Below are 15,415 nucleotides of genomic sequence, written 5' to 3' on the forward strand. Positions count from 1 at the left end.
GTGGATTGGGCAAGGTGGGTGTGGGTTTGCCGAAATGGGGATTGGGTTATGTTTCTCTGGGTAACTTGGATGTGGATCAGAGCTCATGGTGGTGTGCGATCTCACCGGTGCTAGGGTGCAACGAGCCAGTCTGGTGTGCGATCTTGATGGCGCTTCAGGTGACGCAAGCTCACTAGTGCCAGTATGCGATCTCTCTTCCTTGTTGTTTCTCTCTCTCTTCTGTTTTCCTGGGGCGGAATTGATTTAAAGGTAAAATACAAACAAAAATGGTTTTACAGGATCAGAGGGCATATTTTACGATCAACGGAAATGATTTTCCGTTTGACCCAATTTTCCTTGCGCACCCAAACACCCTCAAGTGTGTAAAACGTTTTCCTGATTTCCTTTACCACCGAAACAAACGCAGCCTAAACTTCTACTTTGCCCATGTCAATTGTACTGAAGTACTGTGGAGGTTTTTTTTTTGGTTTGATGGGAGAGTACTGTGGTGTTAAACGCGAGTAGTTTTTGGGGGACCTTTTTACCCCAAAATAATAAAATTTAGCTGACATGGTAAATTGTTTTATTTAATTCCTCGTGTTTACTACCACATAAAAGGCCATGAGGAGGTAGAGTAAAGTCGGCCTTGTCACATTAGTCCGCAGAATAGTGGATTGGAGATCAACTGAGATCCAGCAACAGATCTAAGGAATCTGGTTCAAACCAAGAAATTTGAAGTGTTGGTTTATCTATGTTTTATTCATTATCTTCTAAATAATCCAAATCTAATACCTCACCATTTCAAACTCAATCTTCTGCTTATGATTTGCGAACCAAAATTATCCGAGCTAAAGAAATAAGGTTACTATACAACAATTGCAAGGATATATAGCAGTAGCAGATGAAAGCACAGCAAAACGCTACATTTATTGTTTTATAAATAATAACAAGCAATCATGGCTTATCATGTAATCCCGCAGAAAACCACATAGAACCTCATCTTGTCACCTCATAGCAATAACACACTATTGTCAAAGAAGTCCCAGTAACCCTTTTAACTCTCTCTAGATTCATTGAGTTGTTATTCAGACTTCTCCTGACTAGCAGTAACGTCTTTCAGCTTTTCCTTCAGTTCACCAGACTGCACGGGACAGGCCAAATTATTTGAGCAATGCAATGCACATTGTAAAGAAGTAAAAGTAAAATATGTTCTGAAATAAGAAGTAACCTGGTGTAAGTTGAGAATAATATCCGACCCTCCAATGAACTCTCCCTTGATGAATATCTGTGGAAATGTGGGCCAGTGGCTGCATATAAACAGCAAGGTAATTTAGAAAACTAGCACTCAATACAATCAAATTTGAAGATCCAAAGATTATCGAAAACAGCAGTCCCATCCTCAAACTAATGTGATACTACCCATTTTCATTTTTATAAGAAGAATTTTATAGAGAAAGAGACCAATGAGTGAAACCCATACTACTATCCATGATATGATATCAAATAAGGGAAAAATTATTACCAAGCTGAATTTTTTTTGCTTCCACCAATGGCTATGGAACCAACACCTAATTCCCTTGTAGATTTTTTTTTTTTTTACGATGAGTTCCCTTGTAGATATTTGTCTCTTGTTAATAATCAAAGACGTTAAGGGGAAATAAGCTTGATAGGCACCATGAAGAAATCAAGATTGCCATTAGACCGATAGGGCAAATCACTCCTGGTAGCTGAGCATGTTGGGTTTTGCGTATGATGATAGAACAACAGCAATTTATCCAGGAACTATTCCTAGGCTGTGTGTGGCTGTGTGTTTTGTAAAATGTTTTACCAATGTTTTTGTTGGTAGAACATTTTAAAAAATTTTACAGAGGATTTTACAGTCAACAGAAAACATTTTCAGTTTGACCAATGTTTTACAACAAAATATTGTTTCCGCATAACATTTTACACTGTAACAAACAGAGTGAAAAATTAACACAATACAAGTTATATTGGGCTTCATCCAGCTCCAACAGTCTCATATTTATCAACAACAACAAAACAACTTTGCAGAAATACATCAAATGTTAACACAACAGACATAGACAGTACTCAATAGACACATATAAGACATGTAGAATGAATTTTATGAGCATCAGCACACATGTAGAATGAAATTCTAATTGACTACAATGACAAATCTTCACTCAACCAGAATAGATTGTTATGTTAGTCAACACAGCTGGCTAAATTCATCTTGTATTACTAAGAATGTCCAGAAGCCAAGTGAGCACAACTTTGAAAAAACTAAGCAGAATAGTCATCAAGATTCCCAAAAAATATGTAAAACATCAAAATCTAACTTTTTCCCCTCTTTTTTTTAAGTAGAGAAAAACACCAAGTGCTGACTTACCTGAAGGTTTTTACAGCACCTTTAAGCTCAGGATCCTCCAAAATATTTCTAGACGCCAAAGGAACATCTGAAATAGTCACATATATGGTAAGAGTACAATAACCAGATAAATTTATTCATCATCGGAAGTTAACAAGTGCCAAGAAGAACACCCTTTAGATTAGCTAACAAAATAATAGATGCAGCTAATCCCTAATTATAAGGAGACAGTGTATGGACCCAACTCTTTTTCACTCCGTCCCATTGCACATAACTAAATACCAGTAGCTCATCAAAAGATAACTTTTCTTCGCATCCTCCTATTCTTTCATGTGATTTGCACTTGTACAAAAACAATTTTCATGCCATTAACTAAGAGCCCTCTCCAAAAAGACAAGAAAACAGTAAAATCAAAAACACAATCCAGATTACTATGGTTCAAGTTTAGCATTTTTAAAGGAAATAATAAGTCATGTATAACTAAGATATATACATACAAAGTTATGTTGTACAAGCATGTATACATGTGTCTGATGCCAATGAGCTCTAACTAGACTGGCACCTCCTCCCCTTATAAGTACTAGGAGGAGGGTGAGGTCATGGGTTCAAGATCCATTGGGTGTGTATATATTACCAATACAATAAAATAAATAGTATATGTGACTGGTATGTGTTTGTATGTCTGTCTGCACACAACTTTGTGTATACACAGTCATACATATTGATTGCTAAATTAAACCAATCAAGGAATGGAAAGATTTGCTCATTAAAATAAACATCTCCAATTTGTTCGATCATTGTAATTTGAGAGTTTGATTGTTCCTCACCCTCTGTACACCCTCAGTGTACTTGGTTTCTGTATTTTAATAATAAAAAATTTGTTACTTATCAAAAAATAAATAAACATCTCCAAAACTTACTATATTGTTTTAACACTCTAACTGCAAGTGAGCTGAATCCACACTGAGGAAACTCAGGCACGCCTTTCATGTAAATCATAACGGGATTTTCCTTGACATCCTACACCAAAAACAAACACAATCAATAAACATAGATCTTTCAAAATAAAAAATTTCATATTGCTAACAGCAGATGACAAAGAGTTCAGAACACAAATTGTAAATATGATATAAAAGATTCATTTACCTGCTCAACAACATCATTCAAGGAAAGGTCAGAACTCTCAAGCTTGTTAGTGGGTTTAAAATCTTCATGCGTGTCAGGATCATTGGGCGCAGTAGTTGAAAATCTCATCCCATTATGGGAAAAGGATCCAAATACCTACAAAAATTTAAACTGAAACATCAACTTATGTTACCGCTGCAATCATTTTTTTAATAAGTATTACTGCTGCAATCATTAACAACTTAAAGGATAAGAATTAAACCAGAAATGTGGAATCGACTAATATGATAATATACTAGTTAACATCAGATGTGAGTCAATAATTTAGCTAAGCAGCCACATATAATAAATAATAAATTTAATGCTAAGAGCTCGGAGCTCAACTGGCACCTCATGGTGTTTCCAACCAAGACGTCCAAGGTTCAAATCCCCTCTCTCCCATTGTAACTATTGAATTATCATGCAAATTTTTGTTCGGAGTAAACTAAACTCATGACCTTTTGATTGAAGAACTGAAGACTGCAATTTCAAGATAAAGGAACAGTTTTCAACATCATCAAACTTTCAAATACATAATATTCAATTCCCCAAAATCCAGGAGATTGAAGTATTGCCAATTCAGCCTCATAATAGGTAGGTTGAAAACATACATAATGTAACCTTGCATTCACTTTTTATATTAATTCAAATGGCCAAATGAGTAAAACTGAACAAGAGGCAGAAAGTTTATACTTGATTCCATGTATACAAGGGTATGAAAGTACAAAAGACCCAAAGAATTCAAAGCCTATTCTTTTTTTTATTTAAATTTTTTTGGGGGGGGGGGGGGGGGGGTGGGGGGGGTAAGGGTAACCTACAATCCTGCCCCTCGAACTTTACGGTGAGTTTCAGTACACACATATTGCGGGGACTCTCACATCGAAGAAGAAGACAATGCAATGACTTTCAGCAATGAGTCCAAGGACCTACAAAGCCATTTCTTCACACAAGAACCCGCACAAAACAGCTTCAAGGTAGACCCCAGTTATCCTAAGCAAAATCATGGTCCATATTCTAACATCTAAAATTTCATTCCATGTATAAACCCATATAAGGTATTGCATAACAAACAGATTCGATATCATATTCAATCATCCATAATTTTATTCCAAGTATCAAAATTCTTTAACAAATGGACTTGAATCTTACAATTCTACTAGGACGGGTGGCAGGGAGACCCGCAATGCCCTTCAGCAGCATGCTTGATAATGACCTTGCCATTATTTTTGATTCAGAGTCGTGTATATATTTTAATCAATCTGCAAAGAACAATAAGCACCTTCAACATAACCAATACAAGTTAAAGCAGAACACAAACATAACTATCTATCCATGTGTACATATTTACATTCATAAACTTATACATACATAGGGTTTAACACGGTTTCCTTTCTAGGAAAATTTTGAAATAAATTACCTGTAGAAAATAACTAAGTACAGACAGACAGACATACATATGGTTTAGCAAACAGTTCAATTAGAGCATCAGCATTACACCCTAAAATCCTACTTTTATCTATTTTACAATCTCATTTTACAACTCATTAAAATAATATAAAATATATCAACAAATAATATTAAAAATTTGGTCAAACTACCACCACTGTTCACTACCACCGTGGCCCATTGCAAACCCACATTCCAGAGCCGCCGGCCAGCCCTGAACAACCCACCACAAACCCATCAGAAAAATATACACATACCTATACCGGAAAATATTCTCAAATCTCAAACCCACGGCCTCCGACCCCACGCGCCGACCCCCACAAACCCCACTCCCTCCAAGCCGATCTGAGTGAGATGGACCGAGACAGAGAAAAAAAACTGAGTGGGGAGAGAGAGGAAGAGATGAGAAAAGAGAGAGAGCGAGAAAGAGAGAGAGAGAGAGAGAGAGAGGGGAGGCTGAGATAAGTGAGAGAAGAAAATCAGTGAGATGTGGGTCCGGGAGGAGTTAAAAAAATATTAAATAAGTTTGCAACCCGGTTGCAAATGTACCACTTCCAAATTGGATTTGGACAAAAAAAAAAAAAAAAAAGAATTTCGGATTATACAGAGGAAAATAAAAAGGAGATGCAAAATTTTTTAGGTATAACAACCCAGTAAAAACCCCCAATTGTAATGCTTACCATTTTGTTACCTAGCATTTACACTATGTCAAAATGATCCGTAATGTTTCAAAATGTGTTTTTGGTATTGTGTCAAAATAGTCTCTACTGATTGGACAATGCTAATATAGCTAACAGTCAAAGTTTAACATATTTGAAACCATTAGAAACTATTTTAACACATAGTGCAAATACATAAGAAGGTGTCAATTCAGCTACAAAGCCTTTGGCGACTAAAATGATAATTAAACCTTAATAAATAAATATAACTGTTTTTCTAAGACAGGTGCTTAACTATTTGATGATAATACCTTTTGGATTGGATTTTACACTTGGCTGATAGAGTGAGAGGGAGAGAATGGGAGATGAGATTTCTGAAATTTACTTACAACCAAAGTTTAGGGCTTTAGTTTCTCTTCTTTAATCTTATAACTTATAACTAAGATTAAAGTGCACATTATATCCCTAAATTTTGAGATTATTTTTTATTTTGCTCCATTGACTCTCAAAAAAAAAAAAAATTGCCCCCTAATGTTTAATTTATCTGCTCAGCAGCATTAGGGATTCATTTTGCTTGATAATCCCTTTGTTAATGGTTGATTTATGTGTTTGTTAAGTGACACCTATCTAAGCTTGCACACGTGCTAATTGATCTAATTAAATCATCAAACGTGTATTTTATTATTCTATACAATTAAATAAGTTTAAAAATAATAAATAATAAATTTAATGCTAAGAGCCTCGGAACTCAACTGGCACTTAATGATGTTTCCAACCAAGACGTCCAAGGTTCAAATCCCATCTCTCCTATTGCAACTATAAGATTGCAATTTCAAGATAAGGGAATAGTTTTCAACATCATCAAACTTTCAAATAAATAATATCCAATTCCCCAAAATCCAGGAGATTGAAGTATTGCCAATTCAGCCTGATAATAGGTAGGTTGAAAACATACATAATGTAACCTTGAATTCACTTTTTATATTAATTCAAACAGCCAAATGAGTAAAACTCAACAAGAGGCAGAAATTTTATACTTGATTCCATGTATACAAGGGTATGAAAGTACAAAAGACCCAAAGAATTCAAAGCCTATTCTTTTTTTTTTTTTCTTTTTTTTTAAATAGGGGGTGCGGGGGGAGGGGTAACCTACAATACTGCACCTCGAACGTTGGGGTGAGTTTCAATTTTGTTCCTAGACTTAATATTTTTATAATATTAAATCTAAACACTGCAAATTGTTTCAAGCTGTCCATTTGAACCTTCATTTAGGCCTCTTTAAAAATAATAATAATAATAATAATGTTTATAAGTATAGGCCCCTTTCAATTTTGGCTGGCATCACAAAAACATGGCCAGTTATGAGACTTATATTTCACCAAGTTTTTGCTCACGTGGTACATCAGGCCATGTAGGTCACACTTTCCTGGCATAAAATTATCTCAAAATTCTAGTGCAAATGATATTCTCTTATAATCAATTGATAGTATAATTTTTTTTTTTTTTTTTTTGGAATAAGTAAAAAAGTAATGTAATAGATGTCTCCCAAGATTATATAGATAAATTATTTAGCTTGACCAGTAAGCATGGTGTCTTCACAGGAATTTAATTATTGTTAAAGCCAATGTCATTGGCATTCACATCCCTCCCCAAGCTATGGCAGCAGAACATAGAATGATGTGGGTAAGACACAGACCTACTGCAGCATGTTTATTCCATCTATTTCCAGAAGTGACACATATACACACTTTTCCATTTGACATATAACCCTTCAGCTGTTCATCCATCATCCTCATCAGCATCGCCAACCTCCCACACAAGTCACAACCCCCAATTAATAAACCTAATTTCACAACCTAGATTAGGGATGGCCATACCCATTGGGTAATGGATATCTTACCCTACCCGATCCAAATGTTTTGGATAATACCCGGTTCTTTATGGGTAGAACCTAATTGGGTAGGGTATGGATATTACCCGAATAGTTCGGGTAGGGTATGGATATTATCTATACCCGACCCATATATTAAAAAAAAAAAAAAAAAAAAAAAAAAACTATCTCTCAGTTTCACTCACATGCCGTTTATCTCTCTGTTTCTCTCACGCAAGCCTCCATGGGCCAGTGCCTTGAACTCATCACTCGGATCACCAGAACCATCACTACGGTGGTCTTCTCCATTTTCGAACCAAATCTCTCAACCTCGAAATCTCTCTCTAATCCTTGGATCTGAACTTTTTCTCTGTACAAAACCTTGTTCTGTCTTTACTTCTAAAAACCATGACTTGTCAGAGTCAGAGAGACTGAGAGTCGATGGGGGTGTCGCTGTTGAACTAGTCGGACAGGTCGTCGGGTTTGGATTCGGGTCCGGGTCTAGGGGACATACCAGAGAGTTGCGTGGCCTGCGTGTTTCTCTACCTGGCTTCGCCGGAGATTTACAACCTCGCGAGGCTGAACCATGCGTTTTGGCGGCGCCGCGTCGTCGGACTCAGTGTGAGAGGAGAAGTTGCCGGCGAACTATCAAGATCTGCTCGATTTGTTGCCGCTGGGGAGGTACAAGAGCTTGTCGAAGAAGGATATCTTTGTTTTGATCTGTCCTTAAAAAATAAAAAAAATAAAAAATAAAAAATAAAAAAAAATAAAAAAAAAAGTATATACATCTAATTTCAAAGGTATTCATTAATTTTTTCTTTTTTAAGATAAAGTTATTGATTAGTTTTTAAGTTAAAATTTTTTTGGATTTTAAAAAGAAAAAATTAAATGGATATTGGGTAGGGTATGGATATCCATGGATAATAAATCTGGGTAAGAATTGGGTATGGATAATGATGGGTATTGGGATTTAGGTATCCATGGGCAAATATTTCGGGTAGGGTATGGGTATACCCGATCCATACCCTACCCATGGCCATCCCTAACCTAGATATACCCCTAAGGCCCTAATTGTTCTCCTCTTCTCATAGGCATTTCAACAAACACTTCTCAATTCAAGATTTATTTGCAGGACACACATATTGCGGGGACTCTCACATCGAAGAAAAAGACAATGCAATGACTTTCAGCAACGAGTACAAGGACCTACAAAGCCATTTCTTCACACAAGAGCCCGCACAAAACAGCTTCAAGGTAGACCCCAGTTATCCTAAGCAACATCATGGTCCATATTCTAACATCTACAATTTCATTCCATGTATAAACCCATCTAAGGTATTGTATAACAAACAGATTCAATTTCATATTCAATCATCTATAATTTTTTCGAAGTATCAAAATTCTTTAACAAATGGACTTGAATCTTACAATTCTACTAGGACGGGTGGCAGGGAGACCCGCAATGCCCTTCAGCAACATGCTTGATAATGACCTTGCCATTATTTTTGATTCAAAGTTGTATATATTGTAATCAATCTGCATAGAACAATAAGCACCTTCAACATAACCGATACAAGTTAAAGCAAAACACAAACATAACTATCTATCCATGTGTACATATTTACATTCATAAACTTATACATACATAAGGTTTAACACGGTTTCCTTTCTAGGAAAATTTTGAAATAAATTACCTGCAGAGAATAACTAAGTACAGACAAACAGACAAACAGGCATACATATAGTTTAGCAAACAGTTCAATTAAGGCTTATTGCAAAAAAAGATGAAAAACCAAATACAGTAAAATGGCAAACGTTCCTTCGTTTTTTTTTTTTTTTCTTTTTTTTTCTTCCCTATCATGGGATGACATTTTGAGCCGCAAAGATTAGTATTACAACCTAATTAAAGGCCAAATAATTTGTGTAAATTATACATTGAAGTGGTCTTTTTGGTAATCATGTGTTAGGACAGAAAGCTGTAAAGGCAAAAACTACCACACTTCGAAGAGGTGTTGAATTCAATCCCATGGAAGAATGGATATTTGATTAGAGAATTACAGTAATCTTTGGATGGATAAATTATTATAATCACTAACCAATAGAAGGACAAAATGAAAAAAAGGATATTCCATACTGTCCCACCATAGTGCTCTTGCGTGTGAAGTATGAAAGCAATGTATTATGACTGTAAAATATAAATAAATCAATAAACAAAAATGGTAGATGCGTACAACCCTTAAACTATTCCAATTTTATGGAAGTTGAAGCCTTGAAGCATATTTCTTTCTGCTCAAATGTATACTTCCCATCCTTGGAAGCCAATTAATAGGACGTCATAGGTTGCTTGAATCAAAAATCGCATGTGTATCATGACACATGAGGAATTATAAAGCTGAAACTTTGTGAGAGATCAAATGGAAGAACCAAAAACCATTTTGAAATTCAAAGACAAACATCTTATTGGTTTTCACTCAAATTGCCTGCAAAAATGGAGAATGGAAACAAGAGGCTAGCTGTTTTGGTTGGTTGCAATTACCCCAACACCCCACATGAGTTAAATGGATGCATAAACGATGTTTTGGCCATGAGAGACGTGCTTGTTAAATGGTTTGGGTTCGATCACAGCCATATTGAACTCTTGACTGATGCACCTGGTTCATTAGTCATGCCCACTGGTGCTAACATTAAGAAGGCACTTGATCAGATGCTCAAGAAGGCTGAACCTGGAGATGTCCTATTCTTTCAGTATAGTGGACATGGAACAAGGATTCCATCAGCCAAACCTGGGCATCCCTTTAGGCAAGATGAAGCAATTGTGCCTTGTGATTTCAATCTAATCACTGGTATGTACCATCATGATCCCTTGTCTTTCTTTTTGTATATTATCCCCAGTACTAAATTTCCAGGCTTGTTTGCTGATAAAGCTTTTGGCACTTTCAATTAGTACACTTGGACATGATGCAATTAAAGATTTTCTCATAAAACATTACTCAACATTTGTTAACAATGCTTTTGCAATTCTTTCAAACTTCTTATTATCACAAGAAAGTTTTCTCATTGTCAATTTGTCATACTGAACTAAATAAAAATTAATGCCACTAAATATGTAGATGTGGACTTCCGGCAATTAGTGAATTGCCTGCCAAAGGGAGCAAGCTTCACAATTCTCTCAGACTCATGCCACAGTGGAGGCCTAATTGACAAAGAGAAAGAGCAAATTGGACCCTCTTCTGTCACCAGCGATGGCACATTGCAGCAATCATGTAGCCCCAAGACCATTCCCTTTGAATCAATTCTACAACATCTAACATCACAGACAAACATAAACACATCTGATATTGGCACTCATTTGTTAGAATTATTTGGAGCCGATGCAAGCCATAAGTTTCATTTACATCCAAATGAGCTGGACTTGTCTGAGTCATTGAAGACAGACGAAGGAATTCTTCTTAGTGGGTGTCAAGCCAATGAGACTTCTGCAGACATGAACCCAATGATGACTGGAGGAAAGGCGTATGGAGCATTCAGTAATGCTGTCCAGATGGTATTGAAGGATCATTTAGGTTCACTCAGCAACAAAGAAGTTGTGCTGCTAGCTAGGAAGTCTTTAGAGGCAGGAGGCTTTGCTCAACACCCTTGCCTCTACTGCAGTGATGAAAATGCTGATGCTCCTTTCTTATGGCAGCCTCAGGGCTCAGATTTATGAGGCATTGAGTGGTTTGTGCATGCTTGGTTTGATATATGGTTACTAACATATTATTTCTATTGAAATTTAATAAAAAGGCAATAATTGAAGCGGTACCTAATAAGGGGCTTGGGAAAAAGAAATTATTTGTACAATCACTTTCTTTACATTAGAATTAACAGTACTCTTACCAAGAGTCTTGAACCTCAATTGGCACCTCTTGACGCATTCAATAGAGACATCCCCAAGTTTCGAATTCCCCACCCCAACTATGTAATATATATATATATATATATATACCAAAAAACAGTAACAAAAATTAATGTTACTCTTCAAGTTCAAGAACAATTAGAGTAAACAGGAATTTCTAGTAGTAGTCAATCACTTATTCCATCTCAATTCATACCAAAGCACAATTATAAAGCACCAGCCATCTTATATTACAGATTGTCCCTAAAGTATAAACTAAGAAATGTAGAATTTAATTATTTAATATGATCGTATAAAAACCTATCAACATAAAGGCCTTGTCTTGCCACTGGCCTCACTGTCCACTTCTATCATCTACAGAAAAGGGTAGGCCCTGACATGTGGGCACGTAAAATTGTCCTAGTTATTTGACTTCTTTTCATATATAACCAAAATCAGAACAACACTACAGTTCATTAGCATGTCTTGCTAGCACATAAGCTACCCTATTGCCACCCCTTTTAATACGACTAGTAGAAGCCCTCCTTAACCCACAGAGAAGAAATTGAATATCATCAATCACATTTCCAAGCATAGACATGTTTGGAGTTGATGAGGAAACTGCTCTCATGACATTAGCATTATCTCCTTCAACCACTAGCTTCGAAAAGCCCGCATCAACAGCAAATTCCAAGGTTTTCCTACAAGCCATTGTCTCAGCCTCCTCACTACAGGTTACCGTTGGCCCTATGGTAGACAATGCAGCCATCACTTCTCCTTGTTCGTTCTGGATAACAGCACTGAAGCCAGAGCTATTACTCTCCTTAAAGATGGTAGCATCGAAGTTTAGTTTGAAGAGTGATTGAGGAGGTGGACGCCACACATTCCCATTAGACTGCCACGGTGGGACAGATAGGTGCTCTTGTGCCTGCTTAAACTCCTCCAAATACTCCGCAGCATGTTTGGTCAGCCACCCTGGATCCTTGAGCTTCCCTCCATGTAGCAAGCTTCCTTTGATTCCAAATAATCCAAGCTTACAACAAGAACAATTCCACATCCTCTAGGTCCAGTCTATCCATTAGATATTCAAACAGCTGTAACATGTCTTGTTGGCCGAGAGAGCATTTCTGCAATTTAATCTGACTCCCAACCCACACATCCTGAGCTACAAGATAGTCCCATAAAGCATGTATCTTGGCCTCAAGAAATCGAGTACAGATCGGGCAAACATTATCACCCGTAATTTTTCTTTTTAATAAATTAACCCATGTTGGCAGAATTCCGTGGCATACTCTCCAACCGAAAACTTTAATCTTATTTGGAACTCTCATGATGGATATTCATATTTGGAAGATTGTTAAATAATGGATACTCATATTTTGTGATTAGTGTTCTCCTATCTTTTTCGTGGTGTCATAACATAAGTGTCCATTATTTTATTGTCAAACTATTCACAATTTGATTTTTCATTGCCTTTTAAATATAAAATCAAAATAAAATAGGAGTATGTGTAGGGTGCGTGTAGCAATGAAAGAATATCATAAAATGTGAGTTGACTTATAATATTTTCGTATCTTAATATTTGTATTTTTAAATTTTTATCAAACATGACACTCATGATGACACGGAGAGAATGGTAATTTGGGGGAGAGTTCAGGAAATAAACAAAGTGCTCAAGTACTTTCGGGGAAAAATTAAGAAGAAAAACTATGTAAATTATGAATAAATCAAACTCTGATCCTCGTTTGATTTGTTTGTCAAGATAGCCTGGGTTACTCATGTTCTTTTGGCATCTAGAGAGTCACTTGCACTTCAGAGCAATGAAACGGCAAAGTCAATAGTGCATATATATTACTGGCTTCCTCAAGAAAGGGATATATGGTATCAAATATATATGGGCTTTTGTTGGATTTTCTTTCCTCAATTTTAAAACTTTGATTTTTGTTCTTCAAATCTTAAAAGAAATGTAACAAACTAGTCACTAATTTCATCTATTGTCCGTCCATTTCTTGCTTATATTTTCATCCCTTAAAATATTGGATTGGTTCGATTTTAGTCCCTTAAAAGTGACGTAAATTGATTTTGAACCCTTAAAATATTGGGTATTTCAACATCTTATCTTTTTTTTTTTTTTTTTTTTTTTTAAGAAACAAACACAAATACACACAAGGAAAAGGGAAATGGATTTTATTAATCGTGTAAATTATTACAATTTAAATTGAAAAATAAACGAGAGGACTAAATTATTACAATTTAAAATTTTTCTTGGGTTAAAATAGCTTAACCTCGGTTAATTAATTCAATTACCCAAGTTAATTAATTAGGTCAAATTACATGCAAATCGTAAAAGCACTAACAAATCATTAAATGAAAATTAAATTGACACGGTGATTTGTTGACAAATGGAAAAAAACCTTTCATAAGGCAAAAACTCCACTGGGTGAATTTAAGGTCGCCACTCCCAAGAATCCACTAATCAATAATCAAGTAGTTACAAGCATAAGGAATCTTATCACTACCTTGGCCTATCCCAAAATACCAACCTACAGTTGAACCTTCACTTCAATATCCAATTGAACTTGATCTTGTAGTAGTTTTCTTTCATTTGATGCATAAATCTCCAATCTGTGACTAACTCCTTTACATAGATCCCAATACGTGACTAACTCCAGCAATTTGAATAATTGTGTTGGCTGCAAAGTTTTTGACTTCGTCAACAATAAAGATCAGGAAGCATTTGGTTACAAAATCCTATGGCATACAAACGCAGTAACTTCTCACGGAGAAATTTAAACTCTTGCTCCCTGTATCCGTGTGTGACGGCTCTTAAAATAAGCCTTATATATGTTTAGAATTGTGAGAAAAGAAACCCTAAACAAAGAATGCAGCATAGACCAAATTTCAAATATGGAAATTTTGAAATCATAATTCTTGATAAATCAAGCTTGTGTCGAGCTTCCCATGTAGTCTCGATAGCAGCTATCTGTTGAGTTTTAATGAAACAGTTTTTCTTCACTTGTTTCTTGGATCAATTTTCATGTCTTTAATACTAACACTTGATATATTTGAACAACATATTTTTTGATATATTAATCCCAACTTATATCTACCCAATTACAAGTAACGTGCGTTTTGTCAAAGAATTAACCAATTATATAAAAAAATATAACCCTAACAATTTTGAAGGAGCAAAATTAAACATTTTAAAATTGAGATACTAAAATCAAATAAATCTCATATTTGAGAGACAAAAAATGCAATTAACCCTAAATTTATATAATCAATTATAATAAAAACAAATATGTTTTTTAAGTTGTAAAACATTTTGTGGTTAAGTGCTTCAACTCCTCCCACTTATTGTAAAGAAAAATCATTTTTATTTTATATAAAAATCCAAGCAAAGTTTGATTTTTATAACTATAGCCTACAGTGTACGCCACTATTTGTATTTTTAGCAAGTTGCCAAATGCAAATAAAGAGAAATGTCCGTTGTTTCTTGGATCAATTTTCATGTCTTTAATACTAACACTTGATATATTTGAACAACATATTTTTTGATATATTAATCCCAACTTATATCTACCCAATTACAAGTAACGTGCGTTTTGTCAAAGAATTAACCAATTATATAAAAAAATATAACCCTAACAATTTTGAAGGAGCAAAATTAAACCTTTTAAAATTGAGATACTAAAATCAAATAAATCTCATATTTGAGAGACAAAAAATGCAATTAACCCTAAATTTATATAATCAATTATAATAAAAACAAATATGTTTTTTAAGTTGTAAAACATTTTGTGGTTAAGTGCTTCAACTCCTCCCACTTATTGTAAAGAAAAATCATTTTTATTTTATATAAAAATCCAAGCAAAGTTTGATTTTTATAACTATAGCCTACAGTGTACGCCACTATTTGTATTTTTAGCAAGTTGCCAAATGCAAATAAAGAGAAATGTCCGTTGTTTCTTGGATCAATTTTCATGTCTTTAATACTAACACTTGATATATTTGAACAACATATTTTTTGATATATTAATCCCAACTTATAT

General features: G+C 35.1%; 3 protein-coding genes across 4 annotated transcripts; 1 reads left to right on the top strand and 2 right to left on the bottom strand.

The window, feature by feature from the left end:
- Nucleotides 1–778: 778 nt before the first annotated feature.
- Nucleotides 779–9,047, bottom strand: LOC126693195 (monothiol glutaredoxin-S15, mitochondrial). Of its 2 annotated transcripts, XM_050389102.1 has the most exons (7): nt 5,218–5,395; nt 4,664–4,773; nt 3,497–3,631; nt 3,271–3,370; nt 2,372–2,438; nt 1,208–1,286; nt 779–1,120 (listed from the first exon to the last, which is right to left on the bottom strand). In XM_050389102.1, exons 2-7 carry the CDS (start codon nt 4,733–4,735, stop codon nt 1,061–1,063), a joined length of 513 nt encoding a protein of 170 aa, XP_050245059.1. In that variant the 5' UTR covers nt 4,736–4,773; nt 5,218–5,395; the 3' UTR covers nt 779–1,060. The 2 variants fall into 2 exon arrangements, with proteins under 2 accessions (XP_050245059.1, XP_050245058.1); XM_050389101.1 differs by lacking the exons at nt 4,664–4,773; nt 5,218–5,395 and adding an exon at nt 8,918–9,047.
- A 693-nt stretch (nt 9,048–9,740) lies between these two features.
- On the top strand, nt 9,741–11,384 carry LOC126693194 (metacaspase-9). Its single transcript, XM_050389100.1, has 2 exons — nt 9,741–10,332; nt 10,600–11,384. Exons 1-2 carry the CDS (start codon nt 9,978–9,980, stop codon nt 11,193–11,195), a joined length of 951 nt encoding a protein of 316 aa, XP_050245057.1. The 5' UTR covers nt 9,741–9,977; the 3' UTR covers nt 11,196–11,384.
- Nucleotides 11,385–11,829: 445 nt separating this feature from the next.
- On the bottom strand, nt 11,830–12,420 carry LOC126691287 (uncharacterized). The gene has a single exon (XM_050386342.1). It carries the CDS (start codon nt 12,418–12,420, stop codon nt 11,830–11,832), a length of 591 nt encoding a protein of 196 aa, XP_050242299.1.
- Between the last annotated feature and the right edge of the window lie 2,995 nt (nt 12,421–15,415).

Source organism: Quercus robur, chromosome 7 (assembly GCF_932294415.1).
Source record: "Quercus robur chromosome 7, dhQueRobu3.1, whole genome shotgun sequence".
NCBI classification, from domain to species: domain Eukaryota; kingdom Viridiplantae; phylum Streptophyta; class Magnoliopsida; order Fagales; family Fagaceae; genus Quercus; species Quercus robur.